This window comes from Capricornis sumatraensis, chromosome 10, assembly GCF_032405125.1.
Source record: "Capricornis sumatraensis isolate serow.1 chromosome 10, serow.2, whole genome shotgun sequence".
Classification (NCBI taxonomy): domain Eukaryota; kingdom Metazoa; phylum Chordata; class Mammalia; order Artiodactyla; family Bovidae; genus Capricornis; species Capricornis sumatraensis.
In genome coordinates, this window is record NC_091078.1 from 96709422 (window position 1) to 96736413 (window position 26992).

Consider the following 26992-nt stretch of genomic DNA (forward strand, 5'->3'; position numbering starts at 1 on the left):
AGTCATTGCATTAACTAAAGAGAGGATAAGGTTTTGGTAAATCATTTGAATTCCTGCTGTGTCCATTCTTGCCAGGTACCCAGTGTCAAGCCTGGAGAAGCCTGTGTTAAGCATTATGGAAGGAATGGAAGAGTGAATTAAAACTGAATGGCCTCCAGGGAGACCTTGCCCCATCCAGCCTCCTCCCCACACATAGGAGCACTGGAATGGGAGGTTGGGTGGGCAGAGGAAGGGACAGGATACATCTGTGAGCAAAACAGATTTTCATCTGAGCCATGAGAGTGCACAGAATGTGAGATGTTAGAAATTTTGGGAGGTGAGCCATGGTGCCAGAAGCAAACAAAGGAGATGCTGGCAGAGAGGTATGGAGCCCCTTCCACTCTGGCTTTTCTTTGAGGGAGTTGCTACTGCAGGGTTCTGAGCAGGGTAGGAGAGGTTCTGATTTATATATACATAGGCTGATGTGTGGAGAAGGCAATGGCACCCAACTCCAGTACTCTTGCCTGGAAACTCCCATGGACGGAGGAGCCTGGTGGGCTGCAGTCCATGGGGTCGCTAAGAGTCGAACACGACTGAGCAACTTCACTTTCACTTTTCACTTTCATGCATTGGAGAAGGAAATGGCAACCCACTCCAGTGTTCTTGCCTGGAGAATCCCAGGGATGGGGGAGCCTGGTGGACTGCCGTCTATGGGGTCGCACAGAGTCGGACACGACTGAAGTGGCTTAGCAGAAGCAGCAGCAGCAGGCTGATGTGAGGAGAACAAACTGAAGGTGGCAAGGGCAGCAGGAAGAAACTGGGAGATGACTGAGACATTGTCCTGGCAAGAGATGGTGGTGGCTTGGACTAGGTGGAAGCCATGGACCTGGTAAGAAGTGGTTTCATCGTGGGTAGATGATTCTATGGAAACAATTGTACTTTCTGATGCATTGACTCTAAGTGGGAAAGAAAGTCATCAACATGTACTCTGAGGTGACTGGCCTGAGCAGTAGGAAGGAAAGAGCTGCCATCACTGGTGCTGGTGGAGCTGGGGTGGAGTAGGTTTGGGGGATGAGCTGGAGCTAGGGTGGCACAAGTTGAGTCTGAGATGCCAAGAGGAAAGTCAGAGTGAGATGCCTATTCCACAGCTGGACATTGATTGAGTCTGGCACTCAGAAAAGGTCTTACTGGACATACACCTTTGGGACTGATTGGCATGTGGGTGGGATTTGAAGTCATGACCCTGGGTAAGATTACGAGAGCAATAATGTAGACAGAAAGAAGATGAAGAGGATAAACCACTGACGGCAGAGGAAACCAGGAGGCATGGAAACCCCGGGCGCCACACAGGGAAGGTGCTTCCAAGAGAGGCGAGATCAGCTGGTCACAGGAAATCTTTCCAGCCTGTCATCATAAGGGCAGGCTTTTTCTTTTTTTCCCCTACTGCTTTTGTTCACTCACTGCTGTTTTTCCAGTATGGCGCGTAGGTGCTCCATAAATACTTGTTGAATGAATGGGTATCTTCATGAATCCACACCTCTGCAAGCTCCCAGCACACAGGTGATTTTGATTTTTTTTTTTTTTAAGGGCAGAGAACAGGTAGGAGGCCCTACCCAGTCTCAGTAGCATCCTTGTCCTGCCTTGCCTTTGACAGCCACATTGACATTCACTCAGGTGGGAGCCCTTCTGGCCAACACAGGGCATAGGACAAACAAGCTTCAGACAAGCACTGAAGGGTGGAACTTGGTGGAACCTGGGTTGAACACTGGATCACCCATCAGTCCACAAAGAGACGATACAGTCCTTCCTCTGTTCACCCCTCTATTATCCAGTCATTTGTCCATCCATCTACATCCGGTCATCTGTGCACCTACGCATACAACTGCCCTTTATCTCCCGTCTACAGCCACTCTTTTGTCTATCTTTCTATCCAACCTCATCCAGTCCTCTGTCTATCCATCTACTAGGGTGACCAACTTCCCAAATTGCTGCACACACTCTCGATGTGAAGTCCTGCATCCCAGGAAACTCCTCGGTCCCAGGAAAAATGATACAGCTGGCTCATCCATCTGTATCCCTGGCATCCCTTACTGCAACCATGGGCTCGAAGCCCATCTTTCCACCCACCCTGACCTCCTTGGCCACCCTCTCCCTTGAAGGCAGACAAGACTCCACCTCTCTCCCTAACTCCGCCCATTCCCCGCCCCTTCCGGAAGCGGCTACAACGAATCCGGGCGCCCTAGCAACAGCGCTTTTTGGGCCGCCCAGTCCGCGAGCTGGGCTCCCGGTGCGAGCCAATAGTGAGGGGCTCAGGGAGTGAGACGCAGGGGGCGGGGCTCGGCGCGGCGGCCGCCATCTTGGTGGGAGAGAAACAATAGGAAGGAAGCTCCGCGGGACCGGGCTGAGGCAGCAGGTAATGCCACCTTTCCTCGGCCTACGGCCCTGCCGCCCCGGGGACTTTGGAGGAGGGTTTCTCTGGGTCTTCAGGGAGCAAAGTCTCTGGTCATTCGGGGTGTGCCCAGGTTTTGGGGGAGGGGTTCTCCCCCGATTATGGGTGTAAGAGAGATCTCTCAGGGTCCCTGTGGGGCCAGATTTCCCCCGGTCATTTGAGAGAGGCATTATTTCTTCAGGTTACTGGGGAGAGAAGATCTCCCATGGTTTTGAGGGGCAGAATCTTCCCTGGTCATTGACCGCGGGGGGAGTCTCCCGAATATTTTGGTGATACGAGGTCTCTGTTGGTCATTGGAGTCTCCGCTCTTTGGAAGAGGGCAAGATCTCTGGGTCGTTGAGGGAGGTCTCCCCAGGACATTGGCGTTCACGATATCTCGGGTCATTAATGGGGGTCTCCCTGAGTCTTCTGCTGGAGAACTCAGCCCAGTGCCTCAGGTACGGTTACCTGAGGCTGGCAGCTGTGCAGCCATTTTGAGTGTTGAATGTCAGTTGGGTTTGTCAGCTGGTGTCAGCGGGGGCGAGGGGGTGGGTATTTGCAAACCTAACCGTCTTATCCCCCAAAGCCCTAAAATGGATCCGGGGACGCCTTCATAGTGATAAGCTTCACCATGGATGGAACTTGCAGATCTTTCACGTTGGGTTGATTGCAGACTGCATTTTGTCTCTTGCGTCCAAGTGATTAGTTTCGTTTTTGGATTTTATTCAATTTCTTATAGCCGAATTGCAGAAAAATGAGTCCAAATGTTGTGAAAAGAAAATGTAGAAACCAGTAACATCTAGTGCTCTTAGATACCGGGGAAATAAAACTCATCACTGCTTGGAATGAAACATTTTGGTAGTGAACTGTACATAGAACAAGAATAAGATAAAATCATCTGAAAGAATAGTTTTAAGCACTGAAAGTTCTGAAAAGTGGTAACAAAAAATGTTGCAGATCACAAGTTTTATGATACTTTGTATAAAGCACCATGATTACAGTAGTTTTGATGAATTCTAGTATTATTTGCTGTATTTGCATTTTTAGCAGGGTAACATTTTAAGTGAACTAAAATGCTTATTTACATAGATTGCTGTTGTGGAGTTTGTGTAATTTCATCCTGTAACCTGGTGTTTAGGATTTAAAGAGAAGTTTCAGGCTGGTATTGTTATTGTTTTAACTTTAACCACTACCAAAATTAGAAACCTGAGCAAGATATATGCTTTTATTAAATTGGCGTAATGAATACGTTATCATGTTGACGTAATAAACCAGTTGATCACTTGGTAGTTTTTTCTGGAGGAAAAAGTCAGTTGAATGGTTACCTGGTATTCTACTTGGTTTACCTGCTTTGTAACTTTAGACTTTAGAGTACAATTCGCAGGAATTGTTAGGAATAGGATGGATGAGAGCTAGGACTGGAGTTGATACAGTTGTAAAAGCCAGTTTAGCAGATGTAATAAACTTCGTTTTATTTCAAGGCTTTGCAGGTGACATCCACCAGCCCTATATCTATCTGAGCAGTGGAAGGTATGAGGAAGGCACAACTACTGACTGATGAACTGTAGCCAGTCTTTTTTGCAGAGGGGTGCGAGGGGTGCCAGAGACTTCTGTAAGTACCGAAGATGTCACCCGTCGCTAGGCAACAGGGCTAAGACAGAGCCTCCCCAAGGCCAGCTTGCTGAGGTAAAAATTTTCCATTGTTTGGCTCAAGGAGGATGCACCGGGGATGAATTTTTCCTTCAAGTGAAGTTATTTTACCTCATGGGGTAATCACCTTAAAGACATTGAACACATTTTTATATAGTAAATGATTGCTTTCATGTGATTACATTTTAAAGCATATTTATGTTTTTTAAATAAATTATATTTTTGCTTATTTGCATACCAAGTAGCAATAAGCAGTTCTAGTGTTTGCAGTATATTCTGGTAGCCAGGAAGAGGCCTTTTCCCCAAAAATTGAGTTAAGTGTTTACCTCAGAATTTGAAGGAAAAGAGTCTCCGAAAATGATGAAAAAGGTGGTTTAGGTCTGTTAACCATCCATCCATCACCAGCCTCTGCAGTTAGGAACTCCTATCTGATCTTTACACTCTGCCTTCCTCTCTTCCCCTAAAAAAAAAAGTTGAAATTTTAGGAGGCCTATCCCCAAACTATAATATCCATTGCATATCACTAAAACAAGGGGCTACCCACAGTTTCTACACCAGTAGGCCTTTTGTTTATTGTTGTTCACTTGCAAAGTCACGTCCAACTATTTGCCATCCCATGCAGCACACCAGGCTTCCCTCTCCTTTGCTGTCTCCTGGAGTTTGCTTGAACTCATGTCTCTTGAGTCGGTGATGCCATAATTTCTTGATTTTTCTCAAATATTTAGTCATGGTCAGATGGCCCTGATTGTTTCTTTCTTTTTTTTTTTTTTTTTAGTCAGTTTGTTCAAACTAGGATCCAAATAAAGTCTGCAATTGCATTTGATGAAGGGTCTCTTAGATGTGTATATGATCACTCTGTTTTGCAATTTATCTGTTGAAACAACTGTCATTTATCTTGTAGGGGTTCCCACATTCTGGCTTTTACTGATTACAGCCTGTGTTTGAGACCTTTTGACAATGGTGGCCGGGTTTGAAGGGGTCACGACACCTGTATATCTTTTTAGTGAAGAAGTTGTGATGGAGTGGCCAGGACTCATTCAAAAGTGAGCCCCAAACTGTGCACTCTTGAGGACTGTCAGGGACCTACAGGGCCACACAGCGTAAGGCCCTCCTCCTCCCTCTGTGTCATATGGTCCAGATTTTCCACATGGAACAGCGAGTCCTACCCTTCCTCCAGGAGAATGTAGGTATTTTGCTTCTTGTCTCCTCACAGACCTCCTCCTCTCACCAGTGTTGCACCCTCTGCCCACAGGCTGCTCATTTACAGGCATCTTGACCCAGTGCTCTTCTTTCTTTGCATGCTACTCTTGGAGGGCCATCTGCTCTTTCCTTTGCAGCTAATTTCCACATCTGTTTTCAGGTTAGGTTCACTTAGGCTTCACTCCCACCTTACCAGTTACCTGCTTTACATTTCTTATTGATGGCTTGATCATCCCTTATATTTAATTGTTGGCAGGTCAACGCACATCTTCTCAGCTGTATCTGACTTTATGAACAAAACATCCTTGTTCTGACTTGTTTTGAAGACTCAGTATCTGACTCATTCCTGTAATTTGATTCCGTGTATTAGGGGTTCTGAAGAGAGGGTCTGTGCTTGCCAGCTCCACGCATCATATGCAGAGTTCAGGGAGGGTATGCGTTTTCAGGACAGAGGCCTACAGTTGTCTCAGATTTTCTTGGGGGTCAGCTGCCCCTTCAAGGGTTGAGAGGGGCTACAGCGTGCTACACCTCACCCTCCACCAGATCATTCTCTATCTTCTCCCCCTCCCTCCTTAATTCCCTTGTGTGGGCTGGGCTCTATGGGTGCAGTGGAGAAGACAGAAGGCCCTGTGCCCTGCCATGTGCGCCGCTGAGTAGGGGAGATGACGTTAATGAGGTCACTCCAGGTGAGACAGGTGTCTGGAGATGGCGGTTCTGATGTCTTAGTGGCCCTAGAGCCTGGAGGCTGTCAGGATGTTTTCCCACCTGCCCTCTTGGGACAAACAGATGCAGAAAGACTCATAAGAGGAGGAAGCCCAGGCGGTGAGATGATGGAGAGATCAGCTTGGTTGCAGACCCCCTCCTGGCGGGTCACAGCTCTATTTGCTGGGGGTTCGGCTCTTCCTGCTGTCATATCCTCACGCCAGGGAACTCCCAAGCTTGGGACTGGGAGGGTGTGTTGCCTCCTTCTCTTTTACCTTTAGTTTTGACATCTTCCAGTAACCAGATAGTAAATTCTTAAGCTTACAAAGTTACCTGAAATATTTCTATGTGACAGAGACAGAGAAGCGTGAGAGAGTTTTCTAAGGCAGTTTTTCTTTAAAAACTTAAGGATCTTTCTTCTTTTGAACACCTTTTACACATGAGCTTCTAATAAATATGAAGAAGATTGGTATCTTCTAGGTAAGAATGAAGACAGAGAAGGCTCCCGGTAAATGCTGGTTCCTGCTGTCCCCATCCCTCCACTCATGTCACTGTAGTAGTGACCGGCTGGATCTCTCTGAAGCCACGTTTTTCCTTGGCTCTCTGCCTGGTTAATTGGAATGTTACCACAGTGCTCCAGGATTCAGTAGCTCACATACCTTGTGGATCAGGTCGGAGTGAAAGAATAGGTGCAGTCTTTTAAAATTTATGCTCTGTCCCAGTGGCAGTTCTACTTCTAGGACTTTTTCTTACAGAAATACTTCACAGGCATGCAAAGACAGATACAAGCATGCTCACTGCGTTATTATTGTAATTTCAAAGTTGGAAATAGTGTTGGAAGGGAAGTAGGTAAATACATAACGATTTTGTGTGACTATTATGCAGCCTTTAAAAGGAATCATATATAGATAGATGTAGCAGGCTGTCTAAGTCATATAGTCTAGTTGGGGGAAAAAGGTGGCAAAACAGAAGACAAATGTTGAATAATTTTACTCAAAATCATAGAGACAGAAAGTTGAATGGTGGTGGCCAGGGGCTAGGCAGAGTGGGAAGTTACTCCTTAACATGTATAGAATTTCAGTTTGAGATAATGAAAAAGTTCTGGAGATAGTGGTGATTATTGTACAACATTGTGAATGTACTTAATGCCAGAGAACTGTCTACCCCGAAATAGTTAAAAAGGTACATTTTATATTGTGTGTATTTTATCAGTATTTTTTAAATATTAGGTGAGAAAAATAAAGCTGATTTTACTGGCGGGAAGAAAGGCCAAACAACATATATAGCCTCATCCTATTTCTGGAAAGAAGAGAAAAGTGCACTGAAGAAAATGGACAGGATGAAGAGACCCCAAACTAATGACTAATGGTGGTCATTTTGTCACACTTGTAACCAGGCTGTCCTTTGGCACTCTGTTCCTTTACCTGTCACCCCTTTCTTCACCCTCCCCCTCCACCAGGGCAGGCTTAATATGCCCTTATCCACTTGCACTGTCAGCTCCGTCCTCTGGCCTCCACCTCCCGTTGGACTTTCTGTAGGAACTGGGACAGTGGACAGAGGACCGCTCACGTTTGAGGAGTGCATTACTCACCCGTAAACCAGGCAGGAGGCTAGGTTTTTAATTGTGTTCCCATCTCATGGCACCTCCTTAAAATTACCGTGCGTGGTGTACAGATAAAGACATGAGAGTAAGTGAAGCACCGTTTATACCCAAGTATCAGACAGGCCCCACTATGTCAGGGAGAAGGTTTTAAAAGGAATTTTTTGGTACAGTTTAAGTGTGCAGACTTACAGAGAGGTATTGAAAGTTGGATTTCTTGTAATATTTATCTTTAATTGCACATACGTGTTATTATTTCTTTATAAATAAATAACTTCCAGTAGAAGTTATGCTTTTTATCCACACAGGAAATGGCACCCCACTCCAGTACTCTTGCCTGGAAAATTCCATGGATGGAGGAGCCTGGTAGGCTACAGTCTGGGATCGCAAAGAGTTGGACACGACTGAGCAGCTTCACTGACTGGTCATGAATTGGTTCTCCAAGTTGCCTGTGTGCATTTCTGCCATTGCCGTGGCCACATTTGGAGGTGCTCTCCTCTTAAATACTGTCCACTCCTCTCAGTGTTGACATTGTCACTGGAACGTTTCTCCCAAGCTGGTTGTGACCTCTGTAGTGTGGCCCTTTTATTGTGTTGATATTTTAAAATCATAGCTTTATTAAGATACAGTTCACATCCCATGTAATTCATCCCCAAAGAAACCCTGTATCCCCCACCCGCAGTGTTGCCCCCTCCCCGCTGACCCATCCGTCTTCCTGAGAGGCCTCGCTGGCTTGTTTGAAAGGACACCACTGCACTGCGTCCCACCCCCGAACTGGAGAGAGGAAGTCAGCGCGGCCCAGCTGGCCCTGCTGTCAGTTGTGGTGGTATCTTCCAGAGAGAGTTGCCTTGTGACCAGGGTGGCCGTAGCCTTTTACCATTTTGCCATTTTCCATATGGGAGATTGGAGGTTGAGGACTTGGACTTACTCAGTAAGAGTTAGCTGCCCCTCGGCATATGAAGTCTTCCCGGATCAGGTATTGAACTTGGGCCACCTGTATAGGCAGGCAAATTCTTAAACACTGGACCACCAGGGACGTCCAAAGCTGCTGTATTGGTCCTGTTAGCATAGGACGCTTTGCATGCCCTTGAGGGGAGTGTTTACCTGAACCGAGGTATTGTGAGACCGGGAGGAAACTGCCCTCCAAGCACGGGATCTGATGTAGCGCAGGGTACACCTTGGTTCCTCCACCAGCGGTCACAGCACTCATTGTGCTGGCCTGTGCAGCTCGGGGCTGCCTGGGTTCTGTGGCTGCCCATGAGGACTGAATCATTTTTGGCACCACTTGTTTCAGAGAATGGGTTCATGGTCATCTGGTTTGGGAACTGCTGAGAAATCAGCAGGGTAAACACTTACCACAGGCAGGGAGTATATGATCTTGCCTGAAGCTAATGGACTGTTGCTTTACTGGCACAAGAGAGCACCGTGAGTCAGGGTAGGAAAGTCCCCCATAGATCAAGACCAGTTTTGGCCAGTCTTCAAGCATCACTTCTGTTGTTACTGTTGAGTATGTTGCCTACACGGTGGTAGGAGTTGTCGTTGCATCAAGGAGGAGAAAGTGCCAGGTGGAAAATGGCCCTTGAAGAGGTGTAACAGGCTTTTTAAGGAGAACTTAGAATTCTTGGTCTGTGTATGGAATACATTTAGGTTCAGTTCAGTTCAGTCGCTAAGTCGTGTCTGACTCTTTGCGACCCCATGAATCGCAGCACGCCAGGCTTCCCTGTCCATCACCAACTCCCGGAGTTCACCCAAACTCATGTCCATCGAGTCAGTGATGCCATCCAGCCATCTCATCCTCTGTCGTCCCCTTCTCCTCCTGCCTCCAATCCCTCCCAGCATCAGAGTCTTTTCCAGTGAGTCACCTCTTCGCATGAGGTGTCCAAAGTATTGGAGTTTCAGCTTCAGCATCAGTCCTTCCAGTGAACACCCAGGACTGATCTCTATTTAAAGTAAATTTGACATTCTGGTAAAGGGAACATGTGATAACTTAGAATCAATAATTTAGATTTTTTTGAAGGAGGAGTGCTCCAGTTTTAACTTGAGAAACTTTTTAAATTGTTCAAACTCTGTCATTCAAGCATTGTAACTGATAAATGTATTTCTGGGTCGGCTAAAAGCTCCTTCTACTTGTCTCCCCTTCATCTTGGGGCCCTCAAGTCTTTCATTCCAGAAATCTGGTCTGATGAGGCAAAGAGATGGACCAGTGTGATCTTCAGAGACTGCACTGAGCGGCTGCTCTTTGCCTTATGGAAAAGTTTGTCTGCATTTTTGGAACAGAATCTGTTGTTTTGTTTGTTCCTCAGAATTGGTGGAAGGATCTACAATGTTGTGACTGTCATGAAATACACTTACAGCTTGTAGTTTCTCCTTTATTAAAACTAGAAGAAGATGCTAATGAGAGGAGAAATGAACACCTGGTGTTGGACCCCAGGCATCTGTGTCAAGTCACTGGCAGGGCTTCTGTGTTGTCTCTCCAGCCCTGCTGTGTTCTTTGGTGGAGCCACCGCTTGCTGTGACATGAGGGTGACCCTTCCACCTTCTTAGCAGTGACTCGTTCATCTCAAAGAACATCTTGTTTTCCATGATGAGGCCTGGGTGGTCTGGTGCCTCCGTGCAGCCATGTGTAGGGGAGTGATCTTAGTATTTACTCCAGAAGGCTGTTGTAGGAGGGAAGGAGTTACAGAACAGACTAAGGGCTTGGTAAACAGTAGCTCTTGTCTCTGGCATGGTCGTATCCCGTCGTCACTGAAGGTTGAGTTGGCCACTTCCTCTGACCTTTCAGCACCTTGTACACACTTCGGGGGCTGGATTACTGGGATTATCATCCTCACTTGTTTACATATGGTCGGTCTCCCAGTGTCTCCATTGTGCAGTAGAGCTGTGAGCTTGCAGTGTGGGTGGCATCAGTGTTTTTTTGTGGATGAGTTCATAACCTTCAAGAGCTGAGCAGCCATCTGCGTTTTTCTCTTTCGGTCATAGTGAATTCTTTTGTTCTTCCTCCTAATGTTTTCCCTCTCAGTTATAAAGGTAACAGACATGATCTGAGTTTGAGAAAATTTCAAGAAGTTTGGAGCATTCAGGAAACTGAAGAGAAGGGAATAATAATCTTACACTTAGCACAGGGCAGATCCAGCTTTTCTGGTGGCTGAGGTTTGTATAATGTAACATAAATATATGTATCATCCATCTTTAAACAAAAGAATTTACAGTTATGAAAACAGTAAGGTTAGAAAATGAACATACCTGCAAAACAGAAATAGGGTTGCAGATGAAGAAAACAAACTTAGAGTTACCAAGGATAAGGAGAGGGGAGGGAGAAACTGGGAGATTGGGATTGCCATATATACACACTACTATGTGTAAGATAGAGAAGTAATAAGGACCTGCTGTATAGCACGGGGAACTGTACATAGTAACCTGTAATGGTCTATATGGTAAAAGAATCTAAAAAAGAGTGGATATGTCTCTATGTATAACTGATTCACTGTGCTGTACATCTGGAACTAACCTAACATTGTAAATCAATGATATGCCAATAAAAGAAAAAAACACCAGTAAGGTTCAAGAAAGTAAATTTGGATTGAAAGAAGAAAACCAAAAAAAGTCATACATTTAAAAAATCAGTACTACAATACTTTCTTTTTTCTGCTGTGGTGAGCGACATGTGGGATCTTAGTTCCCTGAACAGGGATCGAACCCATGGCCCCCTGAGTGGAAGTGTGGAGTCCTAACAACTGGACCTCTAGGGCAGTCCTAATACTACAGTACTTTTCCCCTACCTTTCGAGGCAGTGTGTTGACCACCTCATTTTATGACAGCAGTGTCGTAATTTTTCTATGAAAAGGTCACATAGGGATTTCCCTGGCAATCCTGTGGTTTAAAATTTAATATTTTTTTTATGCAGTGACTCCAGGGCCTTGGAAGGAGATGAACAGCCGTGACCCCTGTGAGTCCGTGTTACTTTTTTAAGTGATAACTTAGCAACCTGAAAGCTGGGTCTTTGGGATGCCAGCTCAATGCTAACGCAGAATTTCTGAATGCTAATTAGTATATTTGTAAACGGTGAGAGGATTTTAATTTTGTATCCACATTTTAAAGTTTTATTCTTCAATGACCATGCTTCTGCCTGATTTTCTACAGAGAGAATTTTCCAAGAGGTTGGCTCTTATTAGATTAAGAGCTTAGGCTTTGTTGACATGAAGCAGTTCCACAGCAGCAGGTCCCAGTTGAATGTTCAAGTGCAGGGCCCTTCATTTACACGCCCTGGTTAATGCAGACTTAATATGGTGGGCGATTATAAATGCAAAATTAACACCTAGTCGATGCTGAGAATGCAGTTGGTGAAGGGTGTGGCTATTTATTGGTGGTACTCCCTGTATGGTTGGGGTGGGTTTGGATCATTGCAGCGGGTGCCTTTCGAGTTCTCTGTTGATCTGTGTGCAGCAGATACTCATGACTCGGAGGTGATTTGAGGCACCTCCTGTGGGGTGCTTACTCTGTGCTGGTGCTCTTCTGGGCTCTGGAGATTGAGCAGTCACCAGAGCAGTCAAAAATCTCCAGCTTTATGGACTTGGTTTTCTGGTGGGGGCAGGGTGGAGGAGACAGAAAATGAACAGGACAAATAAAACATATACAGTATGTTAGATGGTGGTAAGTGCTGAGGAGAAGATAAAGCGGAGTTGTGGAAGGCATGTGGATGGGGAGATGCGGCACTTTCAGATGGGGCGGCTAAGGAAGACTTCATTAGAGAGGTGATGTTTGGATAGAGAGCTGAAGGAGGTAAGAGAGTGCATGCAGAGGGAATGGCAAGAACAGAGGCCCTGAGGTAAGTGTGTATCAGGCACGTTTGAGAAATGGCAAGAAAGCCAGGATAATTGAAGCAGGTTTGCTGCTGATCTTTCTTTCATGACGGGTGCTTTACTGGAAGGCTTATTGGACCATTTTGCGTCTCTTCTGCTTATTTGTGTGTAAAGGATGCTTTTGCTTTGACTTTACAAGAATTTAAAAAGGTAACCATGCAGCTGGTATAGGTCTCCTAGTATTAGCCGTGTGTGCCTGCTCAGTCCAGTCCAACTCTTTGTGACTCTATGGACTGTAGCTTGCTGGGCTCCTCTGTCCATGGGATGCTCCAGGCAAGAAGACTGGAGTGAGTTGCCATTTCCTTCTCCACTCTTAGTATTAAGAGTAAAAGCCTGCTAAAAACTAGGCTTTGAAGGTGAGCAGATGGCTTCAGGATTAACAGTGGGTGTCATGGATTTCAGGGACATGGCTGTCCCTGAAAGTCTCTACCATCAGGGAGCGCCCTCGCAGAAAGGGCAGAGCCCTTACTTTGACCAAGATGGCGACCCAGGCTTACCTTGCTTGGCATGAGTGATTCAAGATGCTCAGTGGAGGCAACTGAGCCCAGTTAGAGTAGATAGGAGAGTAGATAGGGGGTGAATTCCAGCTAGTGCATTTGCATGTAGAAACTATTTGTCAGCTGATAGGATCTTTTAATTACAATCTTTTCTGATTATTTTAATTTGTACTTGTTATGAAATTTTTGTAAATTAAAAAAGTATAAGGAAAAATTCAAGCTCTTTGCTGCTGCTGCTGCTAAGTTGCTTCAGTCGTGTCTGACTCTGTGCGACCCCATTTATGGCAGCCCACCAGGCTCCCCCATCCCTGGGATTCTCCAGGCAAGAAAACTGGAGTGGGTTGCCATTTCCTTCTCCAAAGCGTGAAAGTGAGGTTGCTCAGTCGTGTTCGACTCTTAGCGACCCCATGGACTGCAGCCTACCAAGCTCCTCCGTCCGTGGGATTTTCCAGGCAAGAGTACTGGAGTGGGGTGCCATTGCCTTCTCCGTCAAGCTCTTTATTGAAATATAATTTATATACATTAAGATTCATTGACATTAAATCTCTAATTTGATGAGTTTTGACAAATTTATGCAGCCATATAATCACTGTTGCAGTCACAGCATAGAACATTTTCATTACTCCTAAATGTTCTCTTGGGCCTCTTTGCAGTCAGTCCTGGTCCCCTACCCTCTGCCCCCTGGCAACTACTTACCTACTTTCTGCTATTGCTTTTTCTTGAATGTCATGTAAATGGAATCATACAGCAGACATTCTTTTGTGATTGGCTTATTTTCAGTTAATCATAATGCTTTTGTGATTAATCTTTGTTGTTGTGATTAATCTTTGTTGTGTATATCGGTACATTCCTTTTATTGCTGAATAATATTCCATTATATGGATACATCACAGTTGGTTTATTCATTCCCCCATTTGATGGACACTGGGATTTTCCCCACCTTTTGGTTATTGTGAATAGTGCCACCGTGAACATTCAAGTACAGTGTCATTATGTGGACATTTGTTTTCATTTCTCTTAGGTCAGTACCTATAAGTAGGATTGTTGACTCATATAATAAGTATATGTTTAACTTCATAAGAAACTGCCAAACTGTTTTCCACTGTGGCTGTACTTCTTTTTTCCTACCAGCAGTGTTTGAGAATTACAGTGACTGACCCTGGTGGTATAGTCATGGGTTGTGAGTGGATGTGGGCACTGGCTCTGAGGCTCATGGAGGAGGTTCAGCTGGTAAAGGTTGTTTGTTGCCCCCTGTGACTGCTCAACCCTGGGGCTTTTCTTGAGGCAGAGTAAGTGTCCCCAGCAGATCCTGTCTGTAGCCTCCCACTTTAACCAAATTCTAGATGTGTGAGCTAAGGGCCCAAGGGTCTTAGTTGTTTTCTTTTCAGTATTTTAAAGGATGCAACTATTAAGGCATTGTTTCCAGCAGAACCTTAAACAGGTTTAGGGCATGAGCTGTGGGGGAAATATGTGTCATGTCCTGGGATGAATCGTGTTCTGCATTTCTCACCAATTGATAGTTTCCTGGACAAATGTGAGGCAATGTGGAAACCTAAAACAGATGCTAAACGTGAAGTCAGTATTTTCCGATTATTCCCTTTCACACTAGGTTCAGGGTCCATCACATGGACTTCTTAGTAACCATTAATGTTTTAGGATTCCTGGGAAACCAGGCCTTAGACTACTCAAATGTTGAAAAACCTTTAAGAGACCCAACTGCTCAAACCACACGTGGGAAGAGTAGCCATGAAATGCAGCAGGTTCTTGGGGCATTTTTCTTTGGACCAGGCTGAAGCCACTAGAGAAGAAGCTGATCTATGGTATGCTGCTGCTGCTGCTGCTAAGTCGCCTCAGTCGTGTCCAACTGTATGCGACCCCATAGACAGCAGCCCACCAGGCTCCTCTGCCCCTGGGATTCTCCAGGCAGGAATACTGGAGTGGGTTACCATTTCCTTCCGATCTATGGTATAATCACTGGGAAATTGCTCCTTCATTTTCCCACAGGCATTCAATCTTTAAGGGCCCCTAGAACAAACGCTCTATTTCTCTGCAGTCCCAATGTGAGAAATATGTTGTACAGTGAAGCCATAGTTTTCTTCACATTGAGAAACCGACCATAATTGAAATAAAAGAATCACAAAACAGGACTTACCTTATTATCTGTGATGCAGTGGGTTTTGCTCTTTTTTTCTTTTCCTATTTGATTAAAACAGACTGCTGGTTGCCACTCACTAATTGGATTATCCCACCCTTAGAGTAGATATCTGGTGATGGTGGTTCAGTTGCTAACTCGTGTCCGACTTTTGCGACCTCATGAGCTGTGTAGCCCACTAGGCTCCTCTGTCCATAGAATTTTCCAGGCAAGAATACTGGAGTGGGTTGCCATTTCCTTCTCCAGGGGATCTTCCTGACCCAAGGATTGAACCTGCATCTCCTGTGCTGCAGGCAGACTCTTTACCGACTGAGCCCCCAGGGAAGCCCTCAGAGTAGATGTCCACCTCAGGTCTTTCCTTCCCACCTTACAGACCAGAAAACTGGACCCCGAAGGGAGCCAGTGACTTGGGAGTCTTCCTCCAAGCAATGAAATGGCAGAACTGGGGCTAGAAGCTGGCTCCATCTAACTACAGCATCAGTTTTCTCCCCAGTTCTGCCATTTAGGAGTTTCCTCCATCATCAGACTTGGCACAGACGGGAAAGGGCCTTAGTTTTCTTGCGTCTATGTAAGGTGATGCTTCTTCTCCAGGGAGCAGTGTTCTGTGAAGTGCCAGAGTTGGGTGCTGGAGGGAGGGTGCCAAGGTTCCAGCCACTAATGAACACACGGGAGACCTGGGAGAAGGTGGAGACCCTCAGTGGGCTTTTCAGCCTCCAGCCACACCCATGAACCATACTCCAGAGAGCTTTTATGAAGGACCAGATACTGTTTGGGATTTTTCACTGGAGGTGGGAAATGAGTAAGAGAGATCCCTGGAGAGAGATTTTTTTTTAAATTGAATGCATTTAAGGAATCTTGAGCAGAGTTATTAGAAAGGGTGTTAGGCATTTGGTATTAGCATTGCTGTGGCAACAAAAGGAGTTTTCACATTTATCAAAGGTTTGAACTGTGTTTCTAAAGCCTGGCCGATGAAAAACATCTTGTGCTTTCATAATTTAATAATTATGGTACCTAGTTCTTTCTTGGGTACCGGCAGACCGATCATGAGTCAGTAGGTTTCCTTTGGGGTTGCTCTTAATCCAGAGGTCTTTTTCATTACTGGAAAACTGGTGTGAACAGCTCTCTCTAAAGCTAAAGGGCTTGTGTGGCCACGCATCTCAGAGCTCCACCTTCTGTAGAGTCTGGAATGGCTGGAAGGTACTCGTCCTTCTAGCTGATCGCCTGTGTTGTGTCTTGGGACGGTTCTCAGCACCTGCCCTCCTGAGGGCTTCTGTAATGAGAAGGTAGTGTCGAGTGTGAGAAATCAGAACCTTTGACTTTCTGCTCTTTGCATATAGGAAAGCATATTGATTTTTAATCCCTGAGTCCAGTGGGAGGGAGCCCACTGTCAGTTCTGTCTGAAAGGAAAAGAGAAACACCAGCTAAACTCTTTGAAAGAGGCTGCTTTATAAATAGAAAATATAAAAACATGGTGAGAACACTATCACAGGACAAGCTAAGTGTCCCATGAGCGTCTGAGTGCTGTACTGAAGTGCATGTGCCAGAGACCCTGGGCCCCAGAGGCAGCTGTGGAGGGACAAACAACAAATTGAGGTTTGTCTGGAAACTCCGGCTTCTTGGCTCTAGCCCTGGATGAGTTTCCTTAGCTCCCCAAACCAACTGAGGGAATAATGTCTCCCTCATAAAAAGTATCCAGAGGATCAAATTAAGTCCCTGCAGTGAGCCTAGCACAGAGTGGGTGCTTTACCCACCCTAGAGGACAGTGGGCAAACCTCCATCCGACCCATTCTCACCACCACCACCATCTCATTTGGAATCATGGGAATTGGAGGAGTTCCTAGTAAGAACCCCTTACAGACACTGAAATAAGCCCAAGCCGCTGCCGCCCCCCCCCCCCCCCCCGCCCCGTTAGTATTGCTAGTAGCACCTGGGTAGTCTGTAATTCTAGGCGGAAAACAGCATGAACCTGACATAAGCTGAAACGTCTCACTAATGTGTGGAGGAGTGCTTTGCTGAGATCCAGTGTGCTTGGGGATCCGAAGTTCCTAGACCTCAGTGGACAAGTGCCCCAAGAATGCAGCTTTGGTTAAAAGGTGTGCCCCAGCTTTTGGAGATAGGGAGAGAACCAATAAAAATAGTCTGTGACCTAGAACACTGTGTATCTTTTTTAAACGAGTTAGCCAGCGGAGATCTGTTGTTTTTAGATACAGAGGTTAATCATTAAAGCTGGGCCCAAGCTCCACTGCTAATAAGGTTAATGGGGCTTGCCTTTGGCCTTGAGCAGGGGCAGAGCAGGGGCAATGCGGCACACCTGTGGGGGGCGGATGGTGGGTAATCTTACTAGGTGGTGCATAAGCAGGTTTCCCTTTAAGTGGCATTTTATAAAAACATAAATAACGACCAATAGGGAACCCTGTTACCACCATGTAAACTATTCTGTGTTAGTATAGATTCATCATCATATATAACCAGTGTACCACTCTGATGGGGGATATTAATAATGGAGAAGGCTGTCTATGCATGTGTGGGGCAGATGGTATGTGGGAAACCTGTATTTTCTCAGTTTTGCCATGAACCTAAAACTGATGTAAAATATAAAGTCTATTAAAATATATTAATTAACGGAGAGCCTTGGATGTCAGTTACTCTTAAGTCTAACAATTGTAGTAGAAAATGAATGGTACGATTTAATGCGACTATTAGGTTTTAAATTGTGATTTCACCTCATCGTGGCTTCGTGGTAATGGCCTTCTAAGGCCTGGTGGGGGTGATTGGAGCTGTTTGGGGTTCTCAGCCAGTCCCTGCGAGTCGGCATCCGGCCCCGCCCGGGACGACGGCGGCTGTTTGTTTCTGCGGGCGGGGGCGGGGCCGAAGGGGTGGCGTGGGCGGACCCCGCGGGAGCTCAGGCTGTTTTGTCTTTTCTGCTGGAAGAGGACGGCCAGCGCCTCTAAGGCGGTGCCTGGCCGTTTCCAACTCCGTTGTTACTCTCCGCAGAGCGTCCTGGCCCACACGGCCGCGGAGCTGAGGCCAGAGAGACGGACGCACGGACAGACGACAGACGGAGGACGCGCTGGCCGCTGGACCCCGCCGCCCCCTCTTCTCCCTGCTGCCCTCACCTGGAGGATGAGCCCAGCCTTCAGGGCCATGGACGTGGAGCCCCGCGACAAGGGCATCCTGCTGGAGCCCTTTGTCCACCAGGTCGGGGGGCACTCTTGCGTGCTCCGTTTCAACGAGACGACCCTGTGCAAGCCCCTGGTCCCCAGGGAGCACCAGTTCTACGAGACTCTCCCAGCTGAGATGCGCAAATTCACTCCCCAGTACAAAGGTGAGCCCCCAGCTGCCTTAGGGGTCGCCAGCGCCTGGCAAGGACCCGCGAGGCGCCGCGGCCAGAGGAGGTCCCGGCAGCCACCCCGGGGCCCTCACCCCTCCCACCCGCTCTGTGTTTTCCCTCCTCCTCCTCTTGGCCCTCCGCCCAGCACCTCACACCCTCAGTTTTCAAGCCCTGGTAAGATTGCTCAATTCTGTTTTGTGGGTTTGTTTTGAGTTTATTTTTGGTGAAAGTGTAGTTGTGTTTTATGTTCAGGTGTCTCTTGATCACGGTAACCCATAGTCCCCCATGAGGGGACTTCGGGGAAGACTTTGAGAGGATTTTACCCAGAACACTTGCTGCCTGCTTTTTGTCCTCCAGGAAACCAGAAGCCCTGGTGATTAGGTAGGCTGGGAGCAGGGTTGAGTCAGATGGAGCGCAGGAGTGGGAGGCTTGTGCTGATTAATTGAACCCCTTTGCTATTACGGAATGTCCCTGAAATTGCTATATTACGACAACCCTTTGATTCACATATGGTGACTCTCTTCCTTTTTATAATAGGGGGAATCAGCATGGTGTGGTCTTTCCTGGGAAGGGGGGATCCTTTGTAAATCAAGGAAGAATCCTTTAAGGAAACTAATTGTAAAGCTGCATTGCCTGCTTATGCAAAAGACTCTTGAACAGCTTGGGTTCTCTGGGACTGTTGGAACATAATCTTTGAGGATAGAATGGTACAGTCACCTCTCTCTCTATTCTGAACATGCATGGTGCTTTGGGGGGGGGTGGGGAAGTTGGAGGCCCTCACTTGGTCCTCTCTGTTGTTTTTTCCAGGACAGAGCCCAAGGTCCCTTGTTAGCTGGCTGCCCTTGCCCCCATTTTTTCCCTGGTTCTTTCCCACCACAGGAAAGTGTGGTCCCCTGAATTCCCCACCCCAGCTCCTCTGCGCCCAGAGCCGGGTACCACCTCAGAAGCGTCGTCTCTCTAAGCACGCATTCCCTTGCAGCGAGCGAGCAAGCGGGCGGGCAGCAAGAACTGAGCAAATTGAGTGATCCCAGGCCAGAGAGGCCTGGGAGGAAAGGTGTTCAGCCAGTCGGTTTTAAGGCACTCGTCGGCACCTGCTGAAACCCTCCCACCCGACAGCCCCCTCCTCAAAGACTGTCTCATTACCCATGGCAGGTTCTAGAGACTCGGGGAGAGCTGCTTTCAAGGCCACTACGCGTCTGTACTCCCAGCCCAACCCCATTTGCCTTGTGTTCATCTTGTTCTTTTGCGACATGAGACTGCAAAGACCAATAAAGGAATATATCTGAGAAGGACAGAAGGCTGGGGTGCCCACCGTGTGGGGGGCTCAAGAAGCCTTTGCCAGGGTGTCTTGTGCTGTGTGGTTTGCTTTGTCTGCTCCTTTATTTTGTTTTGCTTGCCCAGTCTTCCCTTACCCTCGGACGCTTCTTACCTCTCAGGGAAATCTCTGTTCAGGCTCTGGTTTAAAGCAAGCCTCAAGGCCGTCGGAGATTCTGTTTAAGGTAGTAAAAAAAATCCCACAAGATTTAAAAAGCAAATGTCCTCATGTCTCTCTCAGGATTAGAAGAATTACATAAAAATTAATAAACATTTTCAATGATGGAAAAATGTGTCTTGTAATTCTTTGGCTCTTGCCTCGTTGAGTGAATCATAGAGGAACTCTCAGCCATGTTTGCTCCCTAATCGCGTGTCTTGTATGGTGTCATCTTTTCTAGCTGTTTTGATATTTGTTAGGTTTGCAGATGAGTTTGGGGCCTCTGGCAACATAGAGACTAAGGAACAGGGTAAGAAAAAAACAAATGTTCCAATCATGTTATTTGTAACACATATTCCTGTGGAACTGAAAGTCTTCCGTGTTCACCCTCCTTCTAGGTGTGGTATCCGTGAGCTTCGAAGAAGACGAAGACAGGAACTTGTGTTTAATAGCACATCCATTAAAAGGGGACCACGGAACTGTGGACAGTGTAGATAATTCAGACTGTGAACCAAAAAGCAAGCTGCTCAGGTGGACAAACAAAAAGCATCACGTTCTAGAAACAGACAAGACCTCTAAGGACTGGGTGCGGCAGCACCGGAAAGAGGAGAAGGCGAAGAGGTGGGTACAGACTTGAGAGGGACTGGACGCAGGAGGAGGGGAGGGATCTCAGTTAGGGCCCAGTGCCCCGGGGCTAAGGGCTCACCCGATGGACTTGGCAGGCGCCTTGTCACTCGGGTCAGTTCCCACGTGGCGTGCCCAGCTTCTCTGCTTGACTCTGAGTTAGATTGTGCCATTTCAGGTAAATCTACTGTCGTGGCAGCTGTAAGAGAGTTTCAGTCACTCGTTCCTCCTGCGGCTGTCCTGTGCCAGGCCCTGCGTGGCATCTGGGAATGTAGCAGTGACCCAGACAGAATCCGTCCCGTTACCGCAGGCTGTTCACTGATAGTGGGAGACAAAAGGGACGCATCTTGGGGATCCCCCTAGGCAGAGCCCTCCCAAGTGGCACACCTTGACAGAGCTTATGAAAAGATAAATTGTGTATGCTGCTGCTGCTGCTAAGTCGCTTCAGTCGTGTCCGACTCTGTGCGACCCCGTAGATGGCAGCCCACCAGGCTTCAAAACATAGCTAAGGACTTCACTGGTGGCTCAGTGATCAGGAATCTGCCTGCCAGGGCAGGAGCCACAGGTTCAGTCTCTGGTCTGGGAAGATCCCACAGGCCTCAGAGCAGCTGAGCCCAGTGCCCTGCAACTGCTGAGCCTGCATGGCCTAGAGCCAGCACTGTGCGACAGGGGACGCCACCGCAAGGGGGGCTAAGTGCTGCAGCTGGAGGGGAGCCCCTGCTTGTCCCAGCCAGAGGGAGGCCCTCAGAGCACAGCCGAAGAGGGTTGTTTCTCTTCTTTAAGTGTAGCCAAGTAGATTGACTTATTCTCATGGAATTTCACTTCAGCCTCTGTCTCCAGCGTCCTGAGTTAGGGAACTTGGATGTTCTAGAAGCCAGGGGGTGGTCCTGCCTAGAAGGTGGGAGCAGGGAAGGCTGCCTTGTGGGGTGTGGGCTGGAGGCAGAGGCTCTCCTTAACATCTTAGGTTTTTCTAAAGCAGCAAGCTAACCCCTTAATTTTTTTTTTTTTAAATCAACTGTCTTGAGGTATGGTATACTACAGTAAAATGTACCCGTTTGAAATGTTTAATGTGTCCGCTGAAACAGCCACCACATCAGAACATCAAACTTCCTATCACTGCAGAAAGTTCCTTCATGCCTCTTTGCCCCTGACTTCTGATGAGATGTTATGATTTATCAGCTTCTTGTCTCTTTATAGCCATAAGTTAGAAGAAGAATTTGAGTGGCTGAAGAAATCTGAAGTTTTGTACTACAGTGTAGAGAAAAAGGGGAGTGTAAGTTCTCAGCTTAAACACTACAACCCTTGGAGCATGAAGTGTCACCAGCAGCAGTTACAGAGAATGAAGGAGAATGCGAAACACCGGAACCAGTACAGTATCCTTTGCTCATAGGGCCTCTCTGCACTGGGGAGAGGGGAGGACAAGGGAGGAGACCCTTCAGGCTTGGAGAGAGACATTGGATTTTTTAAAGTCATGGTTGTGCCAGGACACCCTGCGTGATAACTGGGCAGACATCACTTCCCTCTGGGCTGAGCACTGGTCTGGGAATGCAGGTGCTGGGGAGGAAGTTTGATGGGTTCCTGGGGGTGAGGGTCACCTCATGGAGGGACCAACTTGCATTCGGGGTGCTTTACCCTGGAGTGCAAGGAGCTGGTTTGTGTTTTCACATATTGCAGAAGTCCCCAAGTAGCGCTTAATTGCTGCAGTGGGGTTGGACTGGGCTTTCAGTCTGGTTTACCAGGCTGCCACTTGAAGAAATCACAAGGGAAAGGTTCCTTTCTTTTTTTCGGTCAGGGAGCCTGGATGTGCACTGTAGAGTAATTCATTGAACCTAATGGTGCCAGTCACCCAGTTCCAGCAGTTGGTTAACCCACTCATGTCAGTCTCCTGTCTATACACCCAGCACCCCCAATTGAGCTCTCTCTGAAGCATCAGATAATTCACCTGTATACACTTCAGTATATATCTCTAAAAGATAAAGATATTTTAAAACACTAATACTATCGTTACTCCTTGAAAAGTGGATCGTAATTCCTTACTGTCAAATACCTAATTTGTTTTCCCATTTTCCTTATTGTCTCATAAATGTTTTATTTATGGTTTGCTTGAATGTGGGTCCAAATGGTGTTCACATGTTGCATTCAGTTGAAACGTTTAAGTCTTTTAAAATACATTTCTGTTTTTTTCTTCCTGGAAATTTCTTGTCAGAGAAACTGGGTCTTCTAGAGTTACCCATCCTCTGGATTTTACTGATTACAACCTGTGGTGTCTTTTACACATTACTCTTTCCCCTCTGTTTGCATTAAGTTGATAATTTGATCTAGAGGCTTGATCAGATTCAGGGTCAGTTTGAGGGAGCGGGGGCAAGACTCCTTCAGAAGTGGTATTTACCTGTTGATTGGGAAGCAGAATTTCATCGTCCTTCTCTTTTGTATTGCCATTGCCTTACATCCATTTTTTAATTAGGTGGTTTTTTGTCATTCCTTTTTCATTCATGAGCTGGAATCCTGCTGTAAAGAGAAGCTTTTCCTCATCAACTACGTGCTTATCATGAAGTATAGTTCAAATAGGAAAGGCAGGTTAAATGTTATTTTCCTTAGTTTACTATTTGAAATAATGAGATGGTTTCTTAACATCCTCCAAAGGTAACTAGTGAGGTTTTCCGCATCATCATGAACTCATGAATTTGTTTAAGTTTTTGAATGCAGCACGTGGGATCTTAGTTCCCCAACCAGGGATCAAACTCGTACCCCCTGCAGGGGAAGTAGGAAGTCCTAACCACTGGACTGCCAGGGAATTCCCTCAACATACTTGATATGTCGTAGTTCATTGCAGTTATCTCTGATGCTCAAATTGTCCCATGCATGGTGAGTGGGAGTCTTTTAAACTAGGCTCCTGAGTCATTTTTACACAAGCACAGCCGTCTGTGTAGCTGCCTTACTTTTCTGGAATGCAGAGATGGCACAGGGTCAGGTATGTTCGTACTCCAGATGTGAATTCAGTTATTCCTTTAAGGCAGGGGTTGCCAGCTTTTTCAGTAAAGGGCCAGATACTAAATACTCCAGACTTTGCAGGCACACACTGTGTCATAGCTCTGTCATTTGTGGCATGAAAGCAGCCACAGCTGATGTACATGAATGACCCTGGCTGTATTCCAGCTAAGCTCTTATTTATGGGTGCTGAGACTTAAATTTCATTCAACTTTCATGTGTCATGAAATATATTTACTTTTTGACCTCTTAAAAACAGAAAACTGAAAATTCCCTGGTGGTCCAGTGGTTAGGATGCCATGCTCTCACTGCCAAGGGCCCAGGTTCAATCCCTAGCCAGGGAACTAAGACCCCCACAGGCCATGTGACCAGAAAAAGAAAAAATTCATTTATAAGAACCACTTGTTCCTAACTTATCAGCTGTAAAGCGGTGAGCAGGGGGCCATGGTTCACCAGTCCACACTCTAGGAGCTGGTATGGGCATTGTGCTAAGTCACTTCAGTCGTGTCCAACTCTTCGCAACCCTGTGGACCAGAGCCCTCCAGGCCCCTCTGTCCTTGGGATTCTCCAGGCAAGAATACTGGAGTGGGTTGCCGTGCCCTTCTCCAGGGGATCTTCCTGACGCAGGGATCGAACCAGCATCTCTTATGTCTCCTGACTTGGCAGGCAAGTTCTTTACCACTAGCGCCACCTGGGAAGCCCCAGGGGAACTCATACATCTGGTCATTGTTTCTTGGCCTTTTCAGTGTCCCCATCTGGGAAATACATATTTATTTGAAAAGAGAAAACTTGATGAGTTCCTAAGTGATATTTCTAGTTCTTATTTAAGATTGGGATTACTGAACTTACTGATGTTCTGATTTAGGACAGGATGTTGTTGGATTGTGGTCCCACATCTTGCTGAGTCAAGAAATGGTGTGTATGGGGCCCATGCTGCTCTCACGCCAGTTCCCTGGCAAGAATTGCGGGTGCCTTTTAGCTTTCTGGTCAGCCCTGGGCCGCCCACCTGGGAGATAGAGCAAGATTTCTGGGACGCTGTGTGTAGGCCCTGCACCCTGGGAGTGCCATGGAGCAGCACCTTTTCTTTAGAGGGGCCTTATCCTTAACCACTCAGAATTTATCTTGCTGGAGAACCTGACTTCCCGTTACGAGGTGCCTTGTGTCCTGGACCTCAAAATGGGGACACGCCAGCATGGTGACGATGCTTCAGAGGAGAAGGCAGCTAACCAGATCCGCAAGTGCCAGCAGAGCACGTCGGCAGTCATCGGTGTGCGTGTGTGCGGCATGCAGGTGAGAGGAGTGTCAGGGCATGGCGGGTGTGGGTGACGCTCTCTGGGGCTGGCCAGACTGGCTGAGTCCAGAAGCTGTGGGCCAGAGAGAGAGGAAAGGGGAGACACTAGGCACTCTCCAGTAACCCACACATTAAGCAGAGGACTGGCGGCGGTGCCCAGGTCAGAGGGCTGTATCCGAGTGGGTGTTGACTGGCAAGGACAGGGCCTTGTGTGACTGATGTACTTAACAAGTTAAAGGATCGGGTCCAGGGCTGTCGTCTTGCTGCCACTCTCCTGGGGCCGGGCCATCTCTGCCTGAGATGCCTGTCGGTCCCTGACCTGCTGGTCTCCCTCCCACAGGTGTACCAGGCGGGCAGTGGGCAGCTCATGTTCATGAACAAGTACCACGGACGGAAGCTGTCCGTACAGGGCTTCAAGGAGGCACTTTTCCAGTTTTTCCACAATGGCCGGTACCTGCGCCGGGAGCTCCTGGGCCCGGTGCTCAGGAAGCTGACTGAACTCAAGGGCGTGCTGGAGCGACAGGAATCCTACCGCTTCTACTCAAGCTCCCTGCTGATCATCTATGACGGCAAGGAGCGGCCTGAAGTGGCCCTGGACTCGGACGCGGAGGACTTGGAGGACCTGTCGGAGGAGTCTGCTGACGAGTCGGCCGGCGCCTATGCCTACAAGCCCATCGGCACCAGCTCAGTGGACGTGCGCATGATTGATTTCGCACACACCACGTGCAGGCTGTATGGTGAGGACAGTGTGGTCCACGAAGGCCAGGATGCTGGCTATATCTTTGGGCTCCAGAGCCTGATAGACATTGTCACAGAGATAAGTGAGGAGAGCGGGGAGTGAGCTCTGGCTGCACCAGCACCTGAGAGACTCTGTGTGTCCCGGGCACAGCTGTGCTGCGTCGGGGAGGCGGCCAGTATGGCCAGGCGGTGGCCCTGCAGCCTGGAGCTGATGCGCAGAGGCCTCTGTGAGTCCCAGCCTGAGCCAGCCCCAGCCGCGCTCGGAGTCTTTATTTATTTTAACTATTTCTTCGACATTCCACATTTGATGATGCAGATACCTCTTTCTTCCCTGAGTGTAAATGTTCTAATACAAATCTTTTTGTTAATTGTAACAGTGCTACTGTCGTTCTTGCCAGGGATAGGGGGCTGGCAGCCAGCCCCCCTCCCAACCCTCGGAAACGTCACACATGCCACGACCTCCACCCTGGCCCAGCAGTGTCCTCCTTGCCACTGCCCCCACCCCATGGGCCCTGAAGTCACCATAATCTGTTGGCTAAGTCCTCAGTCCACTAACCAAGCACCCACAGGCATAACCTTAAATGGGTCCATCCCAGCACCCTTATGCAGAGAACTGCGCTTGACTCTTGACACAGGTCTTTCCCTGCCCTCAACATAACTTCAGTCAGAGTTGGACAGCAGGTGTGCCTAACCTTGGGTCCAGCTCCTCTGCCACTGGCAGCAGCTAATTGGCCGGACCTTGTGATGTCAGGCATCCTGGAGCCAATCCTGGGACCTTAGGTGGCTACCAGTCTTTCGTCTGTTGGCAGCGGTTGGCTCTGGGGTCAAGGTCCCAGGAGGTCCCAGGAGGTGGGGGGCTTGATGGAGGGGGTCTTCTGGGCCGAGTGGTCATCTTGGCCACACCATCTGCCAGCACTCCTATCCACCTCTGGAGCCCACTGCAGCCATGCCAGTGCCATCCTTCATGTGGTTCCAGCTGGGCAGCCCCCAAGAGAGCTGTTTCTGCTCTGTTCTCAGAGGGTTTCAGGGAGAAATGTGGCACGAGATCTTGAACTGCTGGCACAGGCACGAGGGAGAAGGACCCGGAACTAGTGCCAAGAAAGGAGGATCTGGATGTCTAGATCTAGCAGCCCCACCTCTTGCTTGAACCTCTCAGCACCTTCTCTCCCAGGTCCTGTGCCTATATCCACTATATCCAAAATCACCCACCTGCGTACACTGGCCGGGTTGTGCCTACCTGGGTCCAGGCTTCCAGAGAAGAATGTGGCTGGACCAGCCTCTGGATGGCGATGGGAGGTCCCCAGGACTCTGGATTTATTGAAACCCAGGTCCCCTTGGTTTCCCCTGCTGCTTCATAGGACTACAATGACCTCCCCAGGTCAGGGCTGACTGGAAGGTGGGCCAGACTGGCTCTTAACGTCACATGGTACCCCAATCCTCATCCACCAGCCCTTCTATCTGCTCTCAGAAGGAAGCATCAGA

At 47.7% G+C, this 26992-nt stretch overlaps 1 protein-coding gene and 1 non-coding gene across 2 annotated transcripts; both read left to right on the forward strand.

Annotated features, from left to right (window-relative positions):
• Positions 1 to 2343: 2343 nt before the first annotated feature.
• On the forward strand, positions 2344 to 25809 carry IP6K2 (inositol hexakisphosphate kinase 2). The gene is made up of 6 exons (XM_068981933.1): positions 2344 to 2392; positions 18062 to 18392; positions 20268 to 20490; positions 21691 to 21866; positions 24596 to 24771; positions 25113 to 25809. The coding sequence occupies exons 2-6, from the start codon at positions 18191 to 18193 to the stop codon at positions 25611 to 25613; spliced, it is 1278 nt and encodes a 425-aa protein (XP_068838034.1). The 5' UTR covers positions 2344 to 2392; positions 18062 to 18190; the 3' UTR covers positions 25614 to 25809.
• TRNAL-CAA (transfer RNA leucine (anticodon CAA)) lies at positions 23753 to 23825 on the forward strand. Its single transcript has one exon. It is a non-coding gene; the product is annotated as a tRNA-Leu (tRNA).
• Positions 25810 to 26992: the final 1183 nt, after the last annotated feature.

What these genes read in the sequence shown, in the direction of transcription:
- IP6K2 (XM_068981933.1), top strand. Translation starts at nt 18,191, where the DNA reads ATGAGCCCAGCCTTCAGGGCCATGGACGTGGAGCCCCGCGACAAGGGC. An exon ending in GAAACACCGGAACCAGTACA is followed by an intron (nt 21,867 to 24,595) that starts GTATCCTTTGCT and finishes TTAACCACTCAG; the next exon opens with AATTTATCTTGCTGGAGAAC. An exon ending in TGCGTGTGTGCGGCATGCAG is followed by an intron (nt 24,772 to 25,112) that starts GTGAGAGGAGTG and finishes TCCCTCCCACAG; the next exon opens with GTGTACCAGGCGGGCAGTGG.